Source organism: Carlito syrichta, unplaced genomic scaffold, assembly GCF_000164805.1.
Source record: "Carlito syrichta isolate Samal-C Ts95f unplaced genomic scaffold, Tarsius_syrichta-2.0.1 Scaffold313381, whole genome shotgun sequence".
NCBI lineage: Eukaryota > Metazoa > Chordata > Mammalia > Primates > Tarsiidae > Carlito > Carlito syrichta.
In genome coordinates this window covers 540,268-564,589 of record NW_007257477.1, presented here as the reverse complement: position 1 = coordinate 564,589, position 24,322 = coordinate 540,268, and the positions used below count along the sequence as shown (strand labels likewise).

At 36.5% G+C, this 24,322-nt stretch overlaps 1 protein-coding gene across 2 annotated transcripts in view; it reads left to right on the top strand.

Annotated features, from left to right (window-relative positions):
* The window catches only part of HIF1A (hypoxia inducible factor 1 alpha subunit), a 49,795-nt gene that overhangs the window by 11,715 nt on the left and 13,758 nt on the right, over positions 1-24,322 (top strand). Inside the window, exons 2-6 of one of the 2 annotated variants that reach the window (XM_021718745.1) lie at positions 13,839-14,032; positions 14,673-14,818; positions 14,905-14,989; positions 19,228-19,340; positions 20,286-20,488. In XM_021718745.1, the coding sequence (XP_021574420.1) occupies positions 13,839-14,032; positions 14,673-14,818; positions 14,905-14,989; positions 19,228-19,340; positions 20,286-20,488 (741 nt within the window). The remainder of the gene's footprint in view (positions 1-13,838; positions 14,033-14,672; positions 14,819-14,904; positions 14,990-19,227; positions 19,341-20,285; positions 20,489-24,322) is intronic. The other variant, XM_008070385.1, reaches the window with a different exon arrangement.

The following is a 24,322-nucleotide window of genomic DNA, read 5'->3' as shown; positions in this document are numbered from 1 at the left end:
ATTTACAGCAATCACAGAAATAGTATTTTACATTTCACTGGGTGCACCTGGTCTCTGCCATACACCTCAAAAAATTCCCTTATGGCAAGGACAGAAAAGCAGACACAACTGCCCTGTGTTGTCCTCTCTAAAGACAGTTGCAGAAAGGTTAAACAGTTCTCATTCAAGCTATAGGGCTCTTTGACCTTAGGCCTGGGTATCTCTTTCCATCATTCCTAACTGCCAAGTTTGGACTAGCTGAATGCAGAACCCTGGCTTCTATTTCTAGATTCAGCCTGTTGAAGCTTTGCTTTCTGGAATTCCACCAATGGCACTCTAGTCTATAATTAAGATCTTGGATTTTTATTAAAAAGGAAATTCATGACTTCACCACCTTATCTTCCTTAACTCCTATATTATTTAAGACCTCTGTGACTCTGTGTAGCAAAAACCCAGTTTGATCCAACTTTTTTTTTAAAAGAGGGGGACACTGGAGTATCTCATTATGCTTAAAGTATAGAATGCAGATGGGTCTCAAAAATAAGCCGGAAGGAGGAAGTGGGTTCTGCTTTTTCTGCGCATATGTGCTATTCTCTCTTAAACAAGACTGCTTTTCTCTGTTTTTTCGTTGTTGTTGTTGTTTTTGAGTTGGAGTTTCACTCTGTCGCCCAGACTGGAGTGCAGTGGCCGCTCCTGGCCACCGCAGTCTTGACCTGCTGGGCTCCGGCGATCCTTCTGCCTCAGCCTTCCAAGTAGCTGGAACTACAGGTGCGCACTACCATACCCGGCTAATTTTTTGATTTATTGTAGAGATGAGGTCTTGCCAAGTTTCCCAGGCGGGTCTCAAACCCACGGGCTCAGGCAATCCACTCACCTCAGCCTCCCAAGGCATGGGATTACAGGCTGAGCCACCGAGCCCGGCTGCATGTGTTTTTCTATTATGTTAGTACTTGATTATCATAACTTTCACATTTTTTATTATATTTAAGCAAAAATTAGTTCAAGGACACATTCTTCTGAATCCACACAGAGTTTAGGTCACTGACCCCAAGTTCCAGTTTCAGATCTATTACTGAGAGCATATAAGGGAAACAAAAAAGGAGTTATGAACTGAGAAGGAAGAAATGCAGAGGGAGAAGAGTGATAGAGTAGGTAATGGGATTTGGGGAACGACTGTACTACACAGCTGTTAACGATGCACAGTGATTCGAACTCTTTAGCATTTATGGTATTAATGAAGGTGGCTTTTAAAAAAACTATTTGAGAAAATAAAAAATGTGTATATTCCGCAATTATAACACTGTTCATTTGGTCATCTTTGAACCCTACTCATGTACTTATATTTTTAATAAAACATACATTCATCCTTCCAGGCTTATCTTTGAGTTTTACCGTCAGCTGCTTACTCCCATAAATGGCACTTCACTTTACATAGTATTGCCCAACCCACTCTAGTCAGTGTTCTGCCTGACAAACATAGTATATTATAGGATATGTATTTAGTTATAGCTAAAAATAAATGTTTTGTTTTGTTTTTCAAATTTGCTGGCCTGTTAAACTTCTGCTATAAGACCTAATGTTTCTCAAACCTTCTGAGTGTTTAGTTGCTATTTGGATTCCCAGAGATTCTGGTTTGATAATTTTGGGATGGAACTCAGCAATCTGTAAATTTTACAAGCACGCAGATGAAACAGACTTTAAACAGCTAAGAGTCTCATCAGGATTTATCTGTGAGATTGTTTTTTAAACATACATGTCAAGCCTGCAGTTTGAATGTCCAGGGTTGGGATCTGGGCTTAAATATCTGGGGGGAAACGTTCTATTGGTAACTGTGATGTATACCACACATCAACCATTAACTAGTTTAAGTTCTTAGTGTATTTTATAGTTACTAAGTACTAAGTATTTGGTGATAGTAGTAGTATCTTAGGAGTTGAATATGTTTCCTGTATTTGTAAAGCATTTAGGTAGGTTTTTTGTTTTTTTGTTTTTTGACAGTATATAATAAACTGGTTCTGAGTGTTGATCTTTTACTTCTTGGGTATTTTAGAAAGACACATACAGAAGAATTTTCCTAGAACAGAGGGGTTTGGAGTGGTCCCCAGATCATCATCATCAGTAACACCTACTAACTTGTTAGAAATGCAGACTCTCAGACCCCATCCAGACTTCTTGAATCAGAAACTCTGGGGGTAAGATCCAGCAATCTGTGTTTTAAGAATTTCTCCAGAGGACTGTGATGCAAGCTAATGTTTGAGAACCTTAATCTTAGAGTAAAAACTTTACATACACTTTTTTTTGTTTTATCTATCTAGCATACCTTATTTATGGTCAGGGATCAAAGATTTGTTGAGAGGCTTAGTATCAATTCTGGACCAGGAGAAATTTTATTTATATCATTACTCAGGAATAATTGAAACACAAAACACATTATTTTTTACAAACAGAATTTCAGTACGCATTAATGTAAACATTTATTTCCTAATAAATTTAATGTGTAAATGAAAAAATTTAAACAATGCTACTTCAGAAGTGATAAAGATTTCATTTTCAGAATGAACCCTCTAAAACAGTGATTCTTTTTCCCGTATTTACCTTACTGCAGCATTAGAAAATCAAATTTAAGCATTTTTATGAGGTTATTGGAAGGTGAATAATTCATTTTTTCTTTAATCACGGATATTTAAGAGATTGCCATACTATTAAGATAATAATTTAAATTAAGAAATTTAAGTTGCTTTCAAAAATGAAATGAGCATGTACACTCTGTATATTCTTCTGTAGAAAAACTATTTCATCTGTTTTTGAATTTCAAATTAATCATGGAATGCAGAATTTTCAAAATTTGAAAATTAGGCTAGCATGAGGAAAAATATTGAATTATATTGCTTATTCAGTCTTTACTTACCTTTGTTTTCCATCCAGAATATACAATGGAATATATTTACCTTTTACTGGAAAGATTAAATTACTACTACTTTGTTTTTGGACAAATGCAGATGCAGTGATAATATCAATTCATGATGAATTTTTTTTAAATGAATTACAAAATAATGTGTGATCCTGCCATTATGAAACTAGTATTGTTAATGTTTGTAAACTTTGCTGACACTATGTCATTGTATTGTTCTGGTTTTATCTGTGCATTCATGAGTTATATATATGTGTGTATAACTACATATGCTTTTATATATATGCATGCATATATCACACAGAAGTGATTTTATACTCAGTTTTTTGGTGCATCCTTCTCTTTTCACTTAATACTATATTGTAGTATCTAGTATAAGCACAGATTAACTTTTGTAGACTTTGCCTTTATACCGAAATTTTATGTTTGCTGGTTTTAAGGAAAGACAATTCTTGTGGCTAATGCTTTGTTATTTAGGATTTGACTCTGGTAACTGAGTATAAGACAAGCAATGTAAAGATGTATTTGTCCTGTAACATTACCTTCATGAGGGTAGGGGTTTGTTTTGTTTTGTTTATTGCTCTGTGTCCTGTGCTGGGAATAGGACAGACTTAGAGAAAGTGACCAAGAAATACTTGTTGAATAAGTGTATAACATTCTCTAACATGAGTCTCTTAAAAGTTTATTTTTAAGCTTATTGATTTGGATTCAGAAGACATTTTCCCAGAGAAAATAATGGATCACTAGCTTTCCTGAAAATATATTTTATATTATTTAATTTGAAGTGTCAACTTTTGCTGTTTTTTCCATTAAGTAGGGAAGGTTTTTTGCTAAGTGTTATCTGCTTAAGTATTTTGGTTTTGCAACAATTACCAGTTAGAAAATATAACAAATGTTATTGCTAATAATACTTTCAATAATAAATATAAAGATCTTGTCTAAAAGTAATTCCCCTAAAAACAAAGCCAGTAGGATTAGGAATCAGCTTAATGATTCCTAATCACAGTAACAATTTCTTAAAAAAAGATTGTGGAAAACAAAGTAAATTCATATTTCTACCTGGGCTTAGAAGACATATTTACAAAGATGATAACGGTGTTGATTTAACTGGTTAAGAACATTAACTATAACTCATGCACTTTCCTGACCACATTAGTTTAGGACCAACCAGTAAAAGTCACAAATACAGATCAGTGATAAGGGAGCTAATCTTAAACATTGAACCTCTTCTTAGCAAATTGGTATTCCAGTTTCTCAGCTCTCCCCTTATGCCTTCAAGTCTCTTCCCTGGCAAGATCACTTACTCTTTGGTGATGGTGATGGTACTGTTACAATGCTAGATGATTTGTTTTAATCAATAGCTGTTTTTTCCACTTAAGGAAGAAGACACTCCTGACTCTGGTGTTGACCTGGCTAGTGCCTATATTTCCCTGTGTTCACATTTATTCCTCTATTCATTTAACATTTATTAAGCTGTTATTATGTGCTAGGAACTTGGCTAGATGAGTGAGTAGATGTTGTTTTTTTGTTTTTGTTTTTTTTACACAAAATTAACTGTCATGATCAGTTATAGCATTTACTCTTGCAAAAATGCATATTTATACTTCAACCAAGTGATTGAATTTCAACTTGTAATCCATACATTCAGCCAGCACTTAATTGAATACTTCTTATGTGTCAGGAACTGTTTTAGGTGCTTGGGATATATCATTGAACAAAACAGACTTAAAGTCCCTGCTTTTATGGAATTTACCTTCCAGTGTAGATGTGGATTAGTGAGGTAGAAATAAATATAAACAAGTAAGGTATACACTTATAGATGATTAGATACTTTTTGAAAAGTAGAGCAGGGCAAGAGGACCAGGATAGAGGCAGTGGTCAGGGAATCTAACCTCAGTGGAAAGGTGAGAATGGGACAAAGACTTGAAAAGGCTGGGGAAGCAAGACTTGTAGGTTTCTGTGGGAGCTGGAGTTCAGGCAACAACAACAACAACTAGTGTAAAGGCCCAGAGGAGGCAGTGTGTTTGAAGAACAGCAAGGAGACCAGTGTGGTTAGAGCAAAGTGGAAAAAGTGGTAGGAAATGAGATCAAAGAGGTATTGAGGCCATATGGACACTTGTAAGGATTTTGGCTTTTACTCTGAATGAGGTAAAACCATTTTAAGCAGAAAAGTGATATGACTTGATTTCTTGTTCAAAGGATTATTCTAGTGTCTGTTAAAGAAAAAGACTATAAAGGTGCAAAGAAAGATGGAGACATAAATTTCATAAAAGATTTTCATTCTAACTTTAGATATAAGGTTATAAGGATGCTTGCTTATATTTGGAAATTCACATCCAGAATATTCACTACAAATCCAAATAGTATGCCTAGTTCCTAATGCTGATATGGGTATGCTGGTTAATTATGATTGCAATGTATATGATCATTGGAGCACTGAGAAAGCACAAATACAGGGATTCTCAAAAAGAATGTTGAAAGGGGCAGTCAACTTTCCTATACATGAAATCAAAGTCAAATATCAGAGTTGGGCCAAATATTAAAGTCAGTGTCAAATTCATGCACATACCTACTGAGAACCCAAAGGTGAATGTGAGGCAGTTTCCTGCCCCAAGAAGTTTTAAGGGTCTTAGAAAAAGATAAATATAATCAAATAAGTAGAGTGGTCATTTATATCATAGAGGAACAGTTTTGGAAGATGGGGGCGGGGAGGAAGGGAATAAACAAAATGATGTTTGAAATTGAATCTTTGAAGTTTCTTACATAAATTTACCAAACCACATACTGAGAAGCGTACCCCAGGAAGAGAGGAGAGTGAACAAGCCAGAAAGGAATGAAATATTATGGTGCCATTTATTAACTGCAGCATGGCTGGAAAGTATAGAAAATAATGAGACAAGGAGATGGGCAGGGAACTAGGTAAGAAAGGCTTCCTTTTAAAATAATTAGATTTTGTTCTGTATACATTTGATGGGACTTTAAGCAGAACATAATATCAGATTTCTTTATTTTGGAAGGATCTTTGTGGTGATAATTTGAGGGAGAAGTTAAAGCAAAGTAACAGTACTTAGTGACGATGGTCTGCCAGTAGCTCCCAAACTTCACTATGTATCATGTACATCTTTGGAGTTTTTAAAAATTTAAATTTGGGGGCCCAGGAATTTTGAATGTTGGATGTCCCCCAAGTAATCATAATGCAGCTAGAAAGCATTTGGGAATATAACATCAGGTGACTATTTTAGTAGACTAAGGAATGGAGGCTAACTAAGCTCCTTTGATCTGCTTATCACTATATATCTTAATACCTAGCACTGTGCATGGCACTTGATAAGATGCTCAATAAATATTTCTTGAATGAAGGAACAGTTCATGTTATTCTGAAATTCAAGGAGGTTATGCCCTACTTTGTTTTTTGGTTCTCTGAATGAGCTGTGAAAATACTTCACAGTGCTGGGCACATACTAAGTGCTCAGGACGCGTCACAGTGAGAAAATTATATTCATCTTTTCTCTCATGGCACTTTTCACTTTAGAGCTCGTGTAATTGACTTGCACCCACCCAGATCTTCTGAAGTGGGCATGCATATTGGTTTTACTTTTGGAATCCTCACTATGTGAAGAATATCCAGTAAAAGAAGAGTAGCAACTAGTGATGCACCTTACCATATATTTAAATTTTTATTTTAACTGTACAAAATGTATAACAAAAATAGTTTGAAAACAATCAAGCAAAATTGCCTTAATAAAATTTAAAATGAGTAAGAATTTACTATGTTAAAGTCAGAAATAAAAAAGCAATGGGCAAAAGGATCAATTTTTAAGAGGGCTTGGATAACTGTATGTATGGGGGGGGAAAGAATTTGGAATTAGACCTTTTCACTGAAATATACTCCAGGTGGTTTACATGGCGTAATAAACTAGATGAAAGCCAAAAAAGATGTTTCTTAGGTCTTTGGAAGAATGTCAATAAAACACTAGAAGAAATCTCAAAGGAAAAGATTAATTTGGCTTTATAAACATAAATATTTTTAACTCTTATAAGACAAATGAGGAAACAGATTCTGGAAGAAATAATATCTAATAAAACATGGTTTATATTTATAATATTGTGGCATTATGAGATATACATGTGTATATGTATAGGTTTTCATCCATGGTTCCTGGCTGGTAAATCTGTATCCCTTGTTACAGGCTTTGGTATAGTGTTGAGTGTGCCCAGCCTTAGGAGCAGGCATTAGGAAACAGGTTCTCTTCAGCTTTCTCCTGCCCTCCTTTCACCTGCTCATGGTAGGATTCTGATTATCTCCACTTTTCTGATTGTGTGTCGTAAGACCCTCATTTCAGAGATGGTCCCAACCAATGCCCTGGCAATCTAAGAGGACTGATTTTGAAGAGCTTCAGCATAGCTGAACATGTGGAGGTTCCCGTGTGGGGGTGTACAGGTTGGGGTATGGAAGCTCTGTGCCCATTCCCCCATACCTCTCACCCTATACATCTCTTCATCTGTATCCTTTGTAACATCCTTTAAAATAAACTGGTAAATGTGTTTCCCTGAGTTTTGTGAGCCACTCTAGCAAATTAATTAAACCCAAAGAGAGGGTTGGGGAAACCCCAACTTCAAACCAATCATTCAGAAGTTCCAGAGACCTGGGCTTGCAACTGGTGTTGGGGGGGGGAGTACATTTTAGGAACTGAGCCCTCAACCTGTGGGATCTGACATGTCTCCAGGTAGATAGTGTCAAATTGAATTGGAGAATACCAGATGGTGTCTGCTGCAGAACTGATTGCTTGCTTAGTGGTGAGGAAAATCCCTCCCCCCAAATGTGGTCACAGAAGTCTTGATGATTGTTGTGGTGTGAGAGCAGAGGAAATAAAATGGTTTAGGAGTTTTCCTGAAAGAATAAAGAGATTATTTGTATATACAAAAATAGAATCAAAGTAGATGAACTGAGCTGAGTACATTGTGAAATGTAGACTTAGAGCTGTGTGTAAGAAGAAATATATTTTAATGTCAAGCTGGCACCAAATCGAATGTTTGCTGGGATGTGCAAAAATCTAGCTTTCCAAGTATGTAAGAACACTCAGGTTAGTTAAGCAATTCTATGCAAACAGCAACACAGTTCTCAGTCTGTGCCAACATCATACAAAATTCTGGAAGACAGAGCCCTTTCCACTTAAAAACCAGTCTTAGAAAATTACCTCTCCTGAGGTGACTGTGTCATTATATTATGGGCATTAGCTTTAGGACTAGATCGCAAATGTTTTTAACATTTAAAAAAAACTTCAATCCTATTGAGCAAGTGAAACACCAGCAATAAACGGTGACTAAGATGTCCAAATAGCTGCTCTGTACAAATAAAGTCTACTGAGAGTATATAGGTTAGATCAAATTAGTATCCTCTGATTCCCTCCCCATGGTGATTGACATTACCTATAAAGGTTGCCTTCACTGGGCATGGTGGTTTATACTTGTAATCCAAGCACGTTGGGAGGCCAAGGTGGGAAGATTGCTTGAGCTCAGTAGTTACAGACCAGCCTAGGCAACATAGCAAGACCTTGTCTCTATGGAGAAAAAATTACCCAGGTGTGGTGGCATGTGCCTATAGTTCCAGTTACTCAAGAAAGCTAAGGTAGAAGAATCACCTGAGCTCAGGAGGTTGAGGCTTCAGTGAGACATGATCGTGCCACTGCACTCCAGCCTGGGTGAAAGAGTGAGACCCTGACTCCCCCCCCCCCAAAAAAATTGCCTTGCTTTGATGAGCTGGTGGACGGTGGAACAGAATATCTTTCGCCATTTCAGGTGCTGTTCAATTAGGATTTGGAATTTATAAGCAAACTCCAAGAAAGGCCCCGGTCCTGAGCCCTTCTGAATAGCTTAGAGTCATGTCCAAAATTCCAAAGCCAACCCCTGTAATGTCCCCTTTATGTTTTTGGTATATAGACAAATTTTGAACTTTATAATAATGGCCTAACCTAGATTTGTGAATACTTGGTTTGGTAATTAGCATGAGTTTTTGAGAGGCAGTATAGTCCAGTGTTAATATAGCATGAATTCTAGAGCTAGACTGCTTGAGTTGGGATATAGGTTCTACCATGTATTAACCGAGTAACCTTGGGTAAGCTATTTAACTAGGGTCTTTATCTGTAACATGGTGATGGTAGTGAAGATTAGGTAAGCTAATAGGTGAAAAATGTTTAGAATACCACCGTGTATAGTAAGCACCATGTATTAAATTCTTTTGCATTTTTCTTTGAACTGAGACTTTTAGATGTGCAAAGCAGTTAAAACAGTGAGGTACAGTATACTCAGCTATCAGCTTGGGAAAGTTTAACAAGATCAACAAGATCGGCCAGGCTTGGTGGCTTAGCCTGTAATCCCAGCACTTTGAGAGGTTGAGGTGAGTGGATTGCCTGAGCCCACGAGTTTGAGACCAGCCCGGGCAACTTGGTGAGACCTCGTCTCTACAATAAATTTTAAAAAGTAGCCGGGCATGGTAGCGCGTATCTGTAGTTCTGGTTACTCAGAAGGCTGAGGTGGAAGGATCGCTGGAGCCCAGCAGGTCAACCCTGGGGTGGCTGTGAGTGTGTGTGCCACTGCACTCCAGCCTGGGCGAAGGAGTGAGACTCCAACTCAAAATAAAATAAAAAGATCAACACGATCCATAATATATATATTGCAGAGTGCATGGGGGAATTGATATACACATTAATGGACTAGCAGAGACAAAAATAGAACCTTTTAGAAAGCTCTTATCTGTAAAAATTTAAATAGTACACCTTTTATATCATGAAACTGCACTTCAGAACATCTGTCCTGTAGAAATATTGACATAAGTGCAAAAACAAAGAAAAATAAACACAAACTTGTACCTTCAAGGCCAGAAAGAGTTTTTTCATCAAATAATATAGTTGAGGGATATTTTTAAACATTAATATATTAACTTTATTAGACATAAGTCTGATCATGTGCTAACATTTTGAATAGTTATGATTTAACTTCAGTTCTTAAAGGTACAGTTAGGAATGCTAAAAGACTTTTTTGTGCAATTAGACAAGACAGGGGACGTAAAATGTCTGCAATTATTTTGTGTTCTTATCTAAATAATAGGCATTCTCTATAAAACCAATTATTGGTTATTCATGAACTTTGTACACAAGATCTAAGACTGGCTCAGAATTATTTTTTAAATATATTTTGTATACAAAACAATAAGTACTAGTACTGTCTAGTACTGTAGAAATAATACGCATGCAAAAACTACAGTACCACAAAAATGGAGTGATTTTTTTTTTTTTTTTCCCCTAGTGAGTTCTTGAACAGTCATGGAAATGGGTAAGATATTGAAAGTCACAGTTTTGATTGTACTTTTACCTAAAATAGCACCTTGTGCAGGTGCTATTGATAAGCTGTATTATCAGTAGCAGAACTTCGCTTATCTGTACTTTAAAACAACATAGATGCAATCAATAATTTAGAGAAATACAATTATCTTATTTGTTGCTGAAAATCTGCTTATTTCCTTTTGGTCTACACATCTTCCGTTGTTCAATGTAAGTAGTAAAACAGTTCTGGATTCATCTCTGTGGGATCTAGATCCATGGTCTAACAGAAATAATTCCTGGTCAATACTGTAATTGTGGTTTACGACTGACAAAACGAGGTTTTCTGTGAGTAGACAAGAAGCTGGGGTAGTTACAGTGCTGAAACTCAAGAACTTTGTAAGCTTAGAAATGTTTTTAGAGTTCCCATAAGTCACATATGAAGAACATCATATACTTTTTTCCACTAAACCTTTATTATAGGTCCCCTGATTGGTTTCTGTCTGAACTGAATATGTTATAAAGGATATAATGATTTTCATTACCTTTACCTAATATAGTTTTGTTAATTAGCCGCCCATGGTGGCACACTCTGTAGTCCCAGCTAGCTACTTCGGAGGCTGAGGTGGAAAGATCACCTGAGCCCAGGAGGTTGTTGTGAGCTGTGGTCATGCGCTGTTCTCCAATTTGAATGACAGAGTGAGACCTTGACTCAAAAAATAAAAAAAAAACAAAATAGCTAATTTAGGTTTGTCAGCTCTTGAGGTATTATATTACTTGTTTTCTTGAAGCTGTTTTCTTTCAGAATTCAGACTCATGCTTAAATTCTTATTTTCACAGTCTGAGTTATTTTAAATATATTGTCCTTTAAATGGTTCATTCAACCTCACATTTCTAATGGATTTATCTTAGAAGCTTATTGTCACACCTTGAACAACCATTGCTATCTTCAAAGTTCTGGACAATACAAATATTTCAAAAGGTGTGAAGATATTGTGTCAACATAATTTGATCAGATACCCTTTAAAAGCATATAACAGGTATTATAAGGATTTGAATTTTCTACCAAGTGTTTCATTTGGATGGTCATTTGTTTGTAGCTTACATCAGTTGAATAGTTCCAAAAAAAGAAAGATAATGAGTCTGATTAAAGTTTTTATAACATTTTGAACACCTCAACTAATTGTGGCATTTGAACTAATATTCAAGTTTATCATGCAGTGATCATCACTCTTTTGGTGTTTTTATTTGACTCAAATAGGAATATTTCTCACAGCCATCACTGCCTCTCATCCACCACTTGAGGGGGAAAAGTGAGGGAATAGTATCTGATAGGGCCAGTAGGAACTTGCTGGATTCTCCCCCAACCGCCGTCCCAGGAATTTTGTGTGAAATTCCAGCATAAGTATAAAATAGATTTTAAAAACTTTAATATCACTTTTTTTTTTTGAGACACAGTCTTGCTCTTTTGCCAAAACGAGAGTGCAGTGGCCAATCATAGCTTACTCTAACCTCAAACTCCTGGGCTCAAATGATCTTCCTGCCTCAGCCTCCCAAGTAGCTGGGACTACAGGTGTGTACTATCATGAATATTCATTCCTTCATTTTTGAGTTGGGGGTCTCACTCTTGCCCAGGCTAGGGTACAGTGGCACAATCATGGCTCACTGCAGCCTCAAACTCCTGGGCTCAGGCAATTCAACCAGCTTAGCTTCTCGAGTAGCTGGAGCTAAATTTTTTTTATTTGTAGGGACGAGGTCTCATGTTGCCCAGGCTGGTATTGAAATTCTGGACTCCAGCAGTCCTCCCACCTTGCCCTCCCAAAATGCTAGGATTACAGGCATGAGCCACTGTGCCTGGCCATACATTTTGTTAAGTTCAAATTTGAAACATTTACAGAGAACAGTGAGGCATTTTTAATGAACATAAATGAAAAATAAAATTGCAGCTTGTTGGCATTGTTGCATTGTCATGTAGCCTCAGCAACTAATTTGTTTCTGTTTTTGCAATTGTACAGCATTGAGAAAATCCTGATTTATACAGATAAGTAGTTGCAAGTGATAATCATTTTTAATAGCTTACCTTAAATTTTAAGATACTTGAGTTAAATTGATCTAGATGCTTGAATTGAATTTTTTGTATCAAAGTTCAGTTACTACTGTAGCATGTTTACATTCCTTACTAAAGTATCAAAGTCATAAGCACACAAACTTGAGTGCTAGAACTATAGTATCACTATTGTCACAATATTACTGTTAGGTATTCTGCTGTTATTATACAGCATAACAAGGGCATGTGCTGAGAACTTTGCCTGTTACTTGAGAATGTTGCTTCTATGATTATTGTACCTTTCAGCTCTGCTGATTATTTGGAAAGAGAAGGGATCTGAAGTGGAGATAGTCATGTACTACATTCACAGGATTCAAGGAGGATTAAGTGAAATAATGCTGGCAAAATTCTTGGCATGCTGCTAAATTCTCAATAAATCATAATAGCTATTTTTAACATTTAGTAAATAAGTGATTTAACAGGATTGAGTTGAGGGACATAAGAGATAAGCCAAGGAAAGTAGAAGTGGCATTCTCCATTAAGAAGATAACACATTGTGGAAAAGCAGACTTTGGAGTAGAAAACACAAATCCTATTTGCTATATAATGGCAGTTTTTAACCTATTGGATCTGTTTTCTCATTTGTAAGATAGGAATAATTGACTTATTCATAGATAGTTATGAGAGAACTAGGCGCAGGAGAGAACAGGGTAGTTTGGCACATAGTAGGGTTTAATAAACAGTAGCTATTAAAGAAACAACTAGATGTCACTAGTTGAACAAAGGAAGACAACTTTGCTTGGTATGAATTATGAAAATCTGACTGACCATATTCTTGGAAGAATTCCCTAGATATACATTATTGTATTGACACCTTTATTTTTATTAATCTATCTCTTTAAATTCTGGATATTGTGTGTATTATTTTCTTCTTTCATATTCCTGCATTTGTTTGGTACCTGTTAATGCCAGTAATAGTAGATAAGTGGCTGTGAAGAGAGTAGGCAGCTTGAAAACACTGGCTTATAGCTGCAAATATCAATCCCTATAGCTTACAGTCAGTATTACTCATGTGATATGTAGGGTAGAGGGTGAAAAAGTATTGGAATCAAAAGAAACATGGGTCAAAAATCTGTTTGTAGCAATTACTGTTCTACCTGCTTAACAGCTGTTTTCCAGTTATTATGTACAACTTTAGGTAGCTTCTCTAGCTTTTTATCTATGTTGAGGTTACCTTTGAGTGACTATGAGGTGCAGCCTTAGCTATACAGGCTACTTTAAGGTTTTGGCTAAAATGAAAACGTCATTTCCAATTTGACATGCCAGGGAGGAAACATCTGCTTTGGACAGGTTTAACTGATTTTGGACTTCTTGTGAGAGTTCCTTATGTCTGTGGTAATCCAAAATTTATATAGCCATCTTTTATAAAAGTGCATTCATCTAGTAGACAAATCTCCATATAATTTAATTACATGATATCTTCTAATCCTTATGTGGTAAGCAGAAATGTAAAATTAGCTTTATTCAAGCTTGGGCAAACTTATATATATTTTCTTCCCCCCCCCCTCCTTTTTTTGTTAAGTAGGATAAGTTCTGAACGTCGGAAAGAAAAGTCTAGAGATGCAGCCAGATCTCGGCGAAGTAAAGAATCTGAGGTTTTTTATGAGCTTGCTCATCAGTTGCCCCTTCCCCATAATGTGAGCTCACACCTTGACAAGGCTTCCGTCATGAGGCTTACCATCAGCTATTTGCGTGTGCGGAAGCTCCTGGATGCTGGTGAGTTGTTTACAAAGGCATAGTAGGCCTGAAAATTAGAGTTAGAAGCAAATAGAAATTATTTTTAAGAATGTAGTCACAATATTTTGATTTTGTAGACTTCATTATGTTGTAATACGTACACTTTTAAAAATTTTTCTGTAATCCTTAATATTTTTACCAAGCTTCATTTTTTTCTATTCAGTTGAGTTACTCTTTGAAATAGTCCTTGTCTTTTCATTGTAAGTTGTTTTGCTTTATTCTCTTAAACTACTCGCAATTTTTAAAAAATATGACATCCTTTTATTACCTACTTTTAAAGCTGTATTCAGAAAAGATTAAGATAGTGGCTTTTCCCCTCTTTTTTCCTCCTGTTCTACCCACCTTACTAAAACATGACCTCTCTTTTTCAGTGGTTTGCCTTCCTGCATTGCTTTAAATAATCATGAAAAGCAGTTGGCAAGTCTAATTATAGTCTTCCTAGCTTTGAGCCTTGACTGTTCTGTGTTAAAATGAGAAGGGGGATTAAAATATACAGAAAAAATAGATGCTGTGTATATTAAAGTATGTAAGAGAAAACATTATAAAAACATGTAAATATTATACCATTTAAATATAATTTTTTTAACTAATTATTTTCCTCCTTCTGTGCCTTTTTTAGGTGATTTGGATATTGAAGATGAAATGAAGGCACAGATGAATTGCTTTTATTTGAAAGCCCTGGATGGTTTTGTTATGGTTCTCACAGATGATGGAGACATGATTTATATTTCTGATAACGTGAACAAATACATGGGATTAACTCAGGTAAAATACACGTGTATTAAGAGCCTTTCTGTAAGATTTTATGATTTTACTATGTAGACCTAATTTTTAAAAAATTTTGTTTACAGTTTGAACTAACTGGACACAGTGTGTTTGATTTTACTCATCCTTGTGACCATGAGGAAATGAGAGAAATGCTTACACACAGAAATGGTAAGAAAATTCTGTTGTTTGATTTATTGTGACAGGTGGTTTTACTCAGATACTGTTATTAATTTTTAAATTTTGTTAGTGTACTAACTTGAGGCAAAATGGTATTTCATTTTTAAAATGTTACCTCTATTCTTTGTTAGTAAAACTCATTCTAGCTTTTAGGAATTTTAAAAAAATACCTTTAAATTTTTTGAAAGCAGCTACATGATTCATGCACGACTGTGTGAGTAGATAAAATGAAATGGAAAAATAAATAAAAATCAAGACCAAGGGAATTAGAAATTAAAATATACCCTTAGACAAGGAGAAGTCATAATACAAATGGCAGATAATAAGATTTTAGACAATTATTAAAGTTGAGGTGCCAGTTTGAGTTTAAGCTTTATAAAGGCCCAATTAAAAAGAAATTTTATCAGAATTTTAATTACAAGTACACTAACTGCTTCTTTGACTTCTTAGGATGGTCTCAATAATTTGAGACTGTGCAGTTAGATTACAACGTTATTACATTATGAATGCCCACACATTAATCAAAAATGACAGTAAGAGCTCTAACTCTTAGGAATGAATTGTTGAAAATAATTGCATGTTCCAAGATTTTTGGAAAGTACCTCTTGAATTACAAAAACTTAACAATTAAAGTCTTCCCACAGCCGGGCTCGGTGGCTCAGCCTGTAATCTCGCGCTTTGGGAGGCCAAGGTAAGTGAATTGCCTGACCCCACGGGTTTGAGACCCGCCCGGGCAACTTGGCGAGATCTCATCTCTACAATAAATCAAAAAAAATTAGCCAGGTGTGGTAGCGCGTACCGGTAGTTCCAGCTACTTGGAAGGCTGAGGCAGGCAGAAGAATCGCTGGAGCCCAGCAGGTCGAGGCTTGTGGTGGCCGGGAGCGTGCCACTGCACTCCAGTCTGGGCGACAGAGTGAGACTCTAACTCAGGGAAAAAAAAGTCTTCCCGCTTTTGTGTCTTCTTAAACAGTTTATACTGATTATAATTGAACCCTTTTTTTATGACTGAAAGTTACTGTGAGACTAATTTTTTGTTAGGTTCTGCAGTTGTTCTTTGCTGCTTTACAATTTAAGTGTATGTTTGTTTGCTTCTATATTAAACCACCTCAAATTTACTTTTTGTATAATTTTAAGGTTTTCTTTTTCATCTTAGTTATAATAGGACCTTTATTGAGAGAATACTCTGTGCCAGGACACTGTACTCTGCATTTTATGTGTGCTTTAACCTCTTCATTCCTCACAACAACACCCTATGATGTTAACTGTCTTAGTTTCTATTTTACTGAGAAAACTGAGGCACAGTTACTGAGTAGCTTGTACAACATTGTTTGGATAGTAAAGGCAGAGCTTGGACTGCACTGGATAGACTGGCCTGAGTTTACACTACTTAGTACTTTCAAGCTTCTTTTCATGTTCTTGAACTCTCACTACATTCTACTGTCTTTTTTCACACTGTCAGCAGCAGCCCTCTTCTGTTTTTTAATTTCATACTGTGTTTTTACTGTGAACTTGGAAAACAAATGTATACTTTTAGAATTCTGTATAAAGGAGGAGTAAATACTCTGAGTGAGGACCTAAGTGGGTTGTTAGTGAGTTTAACATATAAGTTCTAAGTGGGTTTGTATTGCCTGCTTAGTGCTTCCCTGTGCCTAGATTATAAGTAGATGGCAATTAGGAAGTCTTGTTTTGATTTGGTAATGTATTCTAAATTGGATATAGTCTTAATATAGTTTATATATATGTTTTGAACCAAATGTGTTGTTTTTTTTTTTGAGTCGGGGTCTCACGCTTGTTACCTAGGCTGGAATGCAATGGCACGATCATAGGTCACCACAGTCTTGACCTCCTGGACTCACACAATCCTCCCATCTCACCTCCCTGAATAACTGGGACTACAGGCATTCATCACCATCCCTGCCTAATTTTCTTATTTTTTTGTAGAGATGAGGTCTTGCTGTGTTGCCCAGGCAGGCCTTGAACTCATAGGCTCAATCACTCCTCCTGCCTCTGCCTCCCAAAGTACTGAAATTACAGGAACGAGCCACTGCATCTTGCCAAATGTTTTTTTAAAAGCACACACATATTTTTTGAAAGCACTGCCAATATAGTTAGTGAATTTTTGATGTTTTGCTGGGATTTTCACTTTTAGAAATGAGGGGCTGTAGCAGGGCATCATATTTTAAGGATATGCTATGAGCCAGTAGTGTGTTTACAGGTAATCCTGGCATTTCATTTATAAATTCTAAAAAGATGCTTTAGAATTCATGAATTGTTACAAAATATGACTCATTTTTAGAGAACTGAGAATGTATAGTTCTTTTAAAATGCTTTTTCCCATTAGGACAATGCTAGTACTTTTCAGATACCTTGGTTGTTAAATCTGTGGGTCCTAATTAAAGGGCTTGGAATTCTTCCAAGGTCAGTTTAATTCAGGCTTAGATTATGAAGGACTGACCATACCCCTAAGGACTGACCATACCTTCAAGGAGTTTACATGTAGATCTTTACTGCCACCACTGCAAGCATCACCACCTACCTACCTACCTACCCCCCCCCCGCCCCCACACACACACCCCTATACCATCACCAAGACTAGTATAGTTCTTGTGGCATGGCATCTTTTAAAAATCTTCTGAATGTGAGGGAGGTAAATTCAGTCCTTATCTAAGAAAACTCAACTTGAATCAGCACAAGGATTGTTCCAACATTTCTAGTTCCATTATTAAATTAGTATGAACTAGAACTCGTCTTCTTCAAGTGTCCAGCAGTTCCAGCTAACCATCTCTAAATTTAAATGTATTCTCTTGTTCCTTTTTTACTTGACAGTATTCTTTCAATGTATTGGCCTTAAAATTTCCCAATTTAATGTGCCTCCTCTCTTATTTCTATCAGTCTTCAAGTTTTTAAAGATTTTGTCTCTTCATTTGTCTTTTACCACCATTCTTTGCACTCATACTACTGGCTCAACCCCTCATTGCCATCACTTTATTTTAACTCATTAGATAATATTGGTGTTATGTTAATGTTGCCTAGGTCCCTGATTGTGTTTACCAACTCAGAATTTTTTTTAAACCCCATATTTCATATTTAGGCTGAACTCATTTGGGCATGCAGGGCCTTCCCTTCTTGATCTCCCCTTTCTTTGTCTTACTCTTTTGCATTGTCTTTATACTACAGACAAACTATACTATCTATTGTTTCCCGAACATATGCTATTTTTCCTACCTTTGTGATTTTCATTCTCTTTCTTCTGCCTGGAACATCCTCCTAACTCATCTATTTACTGAAATTCTGTTGTCCTTTTCTATGCAGGCTTTTTTGGTTCCCCATGACTTCTAGTCTTTCTCTGTTCTTCTTTAAAGCATTCTTACAAATCTTGAGCACTTACTCTGCATTGTATTTTTGTTGACCTTACTATATCTACTACATCTTTAACTAATTCAGGAAAGGCAGTGTGTCTTATTCATCCTTGTATCACCTGCAGTACCTAGTTCAGGTCCTGAAAATGAGTATTTTTGTATGTGTTTTGAACCAGATTGAACAATAAAGATAAGAAATCATGATGCTATTTGCTTAGTCACCTGAGTGTAATCTCATTTTTTTAGTTACATTTTTTTAGTTACATGAGGTTTGAAATGGGAGTGACTAAGCTTTATTATTTGATTCTGATTTTGCCCTATTTCTTTTGCTTTCAGTCTGTTTTGTTTTTCATAGCAACAAAGTAGAAATAATTTCCTGCTTACTTACAGGATAATTTAAGGAAAAAAAATCAGATATATAAAATGCTGTTTGCTATTATTAAAAAGTTGCTATTTTAAAGGTTCTGTAAGTACACTGAATGCTTATTACAAACTTAGCTCACACATAAGAATAAGAGTTTGTTGAAGTTCTTTTTTGAGGCATGCTTGTACACTCATAGCACAGTCATAAACAAAACTCATACCATTTTTCTTCATAGTTTGACCAAGTTTACTGGCTTGAATGATTATGGATTATCTTTCTGCCAACTCAGGGAATCACTGCAGTCTTGTAAATCACTGCTACTTGGATAGGGGGGTGTCAGATCTCTTGGAGAGGATGAAAAAGGTGTGATTGCTGTGTTCATGCTGCAACCTTTGATTGAACAGGTGCTATTCAGTTGATCTAGTTGCTGGGCATTCTGCTACTTTTATTGCAACAAATATGTATATTTAGTGATATTCTAAAACGTTATTTCATGCTTTCATTAGGCCCTGTGAAAAAGGGTAAAGAACAAAACACACAGCGAAGCTTTTTTCTGCGAATGAAGTGTACCCTAACTAGCCGAGGGAGAACTATGAACATAAAGTCTGCAACATGGAAGGTAAGTAAACATGATTTATGAGTGATGATGCATTTCATTTATAGATAAATTTGTACATCTAAACATTGCTAGTATTAAGATTACCTTAGAATTGTGAGGGAAAATTTACAGTTCCTTCATACTTGCAGATTTAACATTTACACTTTTTTTCTTTTTTGAGTTGGAGTCTCACTCCACTGCTCAGGCTGGAGTGCCGTGGCACACTCACCACCACTCCAGCACTGATCTGCTGGGCTCTGGCTGTCCTTCCGCCTTAGCCTTCCAAGTAGCCGGCACTATAGGCGTGTGCTACCACGCCTAGCTAGTTTTGATTTATTGTAGAGACTAGGTCTTGCCAAGTTGCCTGGGCTGGTCTCAGACCTGCAGGCTAAGACAATCTGCTCGCTCGGCCTCCCAAAGTGCTGGGATTACAGCCTGAGCCACCAAGCCCAGCCAACATTTGTAATTTCAACTTAAGTTGTGTGTGATTCTCAAAATCCGAAACAATGTAGTAATTTGACAGTTGGAGACACAAATTTTAATTATGTGAATTGTGGCACTGGTGTACCAAGCTTACTTAATGAACTGGCTTTGCCAACCACCCATCATTTGAATCCTGATAGAGCTTAATTTTCTATTAATTATTGTTTCATTTCTTCAGTATTGAAACAGAGTCATCAGAGCACAAAATAACTCAGACAGCTATGATGACCAGACGAATGAAAAAGCAGCCCAGGCTTATATGAGGGGAATTTTTTAAAGAGTAACCTATGGTGCCTGGGGAATAAATCGTGGGGGTGTACGGGAAAACTTTTATTGGTTTTCAAAAATACAGTTACTTCACTAATGACAGCAAACTTTATCAAAGCTTACTTGCCATGTTAGACTCAACTACTTATCTGTACATATTATTTTTTTCTAGCATTGTAAATTTTTAAAAATAACTGCTTTCTTCTTTATACACAGGTACTTCACTGCACAGGCCATATTCATGTATATGATACCAACAGTAACCAGTCTCAGTGTGGATATAAGAAACCACCCATGACATGCTTGGTGCTGATTTGTGAACCCATTCCTCATCCATCAAATATTGAAATTCCTTTAGACAGCAAGACCTTTCTCAGTCGACACAGCCTGGATATGAAATTTTCTTACTGTGATGAAAGGTAAATTAGATCTAAGGTGTACATTTAAATTTTTACTCTACTACATTTTTGAATATTCAGTATAGTAAAAGACTTAGTGTTAAATTGTGTGCATTCCACTAAATTGAGTAGAGCAATACATCCTAGAACTCACTAGTGTTAGATTAACTTTTAAATTAATTTAGCTATACTTAATTGAACACTTTCTATCAACTGTAAACACTTACTTTTACCAGATGCTATCTAACAATTAAAATGAAGGGGTTTTTTTCCCTCTAGGGGCTCTGTTTATTTAGAGAGAAAATAAACACATTTTAAAGACATACAGTATATGTTTTGAGGAAGGATAGATTACTTTTGGTTATGTAATAGAAAGCCAAATCTTTGTACCTGTTCACTCTACATATTTTCCCCATGAGCATCAGTGTTTTCATCTTCAATAACACTTAATTTAAAGGATTAACTTGAAGATTATATGGGAAAACCAATTTTAAGCATCTAGCCATAATAAAAATTATACAAGAATCCCCCAACCCGCTGGACAAGGAAATGTGACAGAGCTCTGATTTTGGTATCACATCATCTTAGATTCAGTCCTAGCTTGCAGCTCTCGTACTTTTGCACTTGGCCTTGACCATGGTATTTAACTGTTGTAAAACTCACATTCCTTATCTGTAAAATAAGGATCATACCTCAAAAGTTTGTAGTGAGGATAAAAGGAGTTTGTTGAGTACCTAGTGCACATAGTGAATGCTTCACCACTGGTGTCACCTTTAAGAAAATGAAGGTAGAAAAGCTAAGAGCTATTTTATGGTGTTTACTAAAGCCAGTATTCATGTGAAAGTATGATAGAACAGAGATGTTCATCCTATTTTGAGGAACTTTTTTTATTTTTTGAAAACTTTATAGGGGAGGCTAGGGAGAAAGGAAGATGATGGAGCTAAAATGAGAACGAGTGGCATTCTCTTTCGGTTATCTCAGAAAATTAACAAAATGCGTCCATGGAATTTTAACAAAACTTGAGTCTAAAAATGTGTATAGAAAAATGTGCTATAAAACACAAGTATTATGGCACTTTTCTTTATTCTTCATGTTAAAAATGTTTTTACCTCTGCATGGAACAAAAAAGTTAGCAAAATGGTCATGACAGAGGAGTTATGAGAAAGACAAACTTAGAGATTAACTAAGAAAGCTTTGAGTTTGACCAATAGATTGTTGTTTGGAGCTTTTTACAGGAACTTTTCACATCTGAAACCCCTAAGAATCGAGACATGGAAAAAATTTTGCTCAATTTTAAGAAAATCTAACATAATCAGGCTTCTAACATCCAAAGTGTGCCACAAACACATACTACTTATTGTACTGAGTAATGTCAACTTGTAATCATCCATATTTATTTAAGCATCTACTATATTCGTGGCACTAAATTAAATAACTCCTGTCCTTAGGATGCTTACTATAAGTGAATGGCACTCTGCTTTACATCACAGGTTTCTAGTCCTTTTTAGGCATGGTGGCTCACGCCTTTAATCCCAGAACTATGGGAGGCCAAGGCGGGAGTATTACTTGAGCTCAGGAGTTTGACACCAGCCTGGAAAATATGAGGCCTAATCTCTACAAAATTTTTATTTATTTATTTATTTTTTTTTTTTGAGTTGGAGTCTCACTCTGTCGCCTAGACTAGAGCGCAGTGGCTGCTCCCAGCCACCGCAGCCTCGACCTGCTGGTCTCCGGCGATCCTTCTGCCTCAGCCTTCCTAGTAGCCGGAATTACAGGCGCGCGCTACCACGCCGGCTAACTTTTTTTATTTTGTAGAGACGAGGTCTCGCCTGCTCAGGCGGGTCTCGAACCCACGGGCTCAGGCAATCCACTCACCTCAGCCTCCCAAAGGCACGGGATTACAGGCTGAGCCACCGAAACTGGCTCAAAATTTTTAAAAATCAGAATACTTTTTGGTCACATTTTCTGGATCTTCCCCTTTTTGGTACAGAATATAACCTATATAATTACATTAAGTTTACCTTTATCCTCTAATTTGCATAAAATTGGAAAATGTATACTGTTTATATTTTAAATTTTGGGTATCCCTTAATGACCTCAGGTTGAGAAACACTGACATCATATTAAATCAGAGCTTCCTAAGACAATATAAACAAGACCCTCATTAATTTCCCTGCGTGCTTCTCCAGTATCCTCTCTCTCCACTCACCAACCACATCAATATCTTTATTATCTGTACCATGTTATCATTTCCTGTATCTTTGCTTATCCTGTACCTTCTCCTGAAATGGTTTTGCCTTTCCTTTGACTCATATACCTAACTCATAAGTCTCCTATAAGCAGCTATGTCTCCAGGAGTTCGAGATCAGCCTGAGTAACATAGACCTTGTCTTTACCAAAAAAAACTAATAATAAAAAAACTTAGCCAGGTATAGTGGTGCACGCCTATAGTCCTAGCTATGCAAATGGAACACTTAAGCCTAGGAGTTCAAGGTTGCAGTGAGTCACAGTCAGAACACTCTAGCCTGGTTGGCAGAGCTAGATCCTGTCTACAAACACACACACATACACACATACACAGGTGTCCCTCATTCTACCATTCCTTCTCACAGATAGAGGTGATTCCTCTGACTACTAGGATGGATTCTCATCACTGTATTTACCACATTTTTAAAAAGTAGTACAGTAAGTCTATCAAGAGGATTTGCCATTATGTTGAGCTTTGTCTTTGTATTTCCATGCCTAGAGCAATTTTAGGCACATGGGCATATAAAGGTTTGAATAGTGAAAAAGTATTTAATTCCATGGGAATCTTACCTAAACATATAAGACCAATTAAAATTATTTTTAAAACATAATTTTAAAGCATTTTCCTTTGTAATGCTGCCACCTGGTGTTGATATGTTATGATTCCTTTGTAAAGAATTGAGGGTTTTGGTTAGGTTTGTTTTGGTTTTTGACAAATAGCTTTCCATTTATGTATTCACTTTGTAACAAACTATGGCAAATCTTGCCTTCAAGTGTGACAGCACAAGCATATTATTTTTATACCTTTATTAGGTCCTATGTCCTTTCTGTAGTTAGGTGAGGTTTTTTTGGACACATCTCTTATTATGTAACTTTTGCTTGTACCTTAGTAAAAAAGTCCTTGGAAACCTAAAAGCTTAACTCATGTTTTGCTCCTAAAAATACTTTTTAGAGGGGAATAATTCTGTTTAGCATCATGCTGAGACAGCTTTCTCTTTTTCATGATGTGGTTTCCATTTCAGATTGGTTAGAAAGAATAAGATCTAGTCTTTGTCCTAAAGAAATTGCCAGGGAACCAGATAAAGTTAATGGGATTGTGTTCCAGTCCACTTTCCATTTAAAATCATTGTTTCATCTGAAATTATTCCCATAATTTCATGTAATTTAATTTCAAAAACTAAGTACAAGAGCATCTTCTAAAACCAACATAATAGATATTCCTTCGTATTTAGTGCAGATACTCTTAAGATGATTGTATTAGAATTTTTTAGTAGATATTCATCTCTCATAGTGAGGCTTTGCCTAGGGACTTAAAAATTATCATTTAAAGAATTTGGGAGCCAGGCTCAGTGGCTCAGCCTGTAATCCCGCGCCTTTGGGAGACTGAGGTGAGTGGATTGCCTGAGCCTGTGGGTTCAAGACCCACCTGGGCAGCTAGACCTCATCTCTACAATAAATCAAAAAATCAGCCGGGCTTGGTAGCGCATGCCTGTAATTCCGGCTACTCGGAAGGCTGAAGCAGAAGGATTTCCGGACCCCAGCAGGCGAGGCTGGGGTGGCCGGGAGTGGCCACTGCACTCCAGTCTGGGCGACCAAGTGAGACTCCAA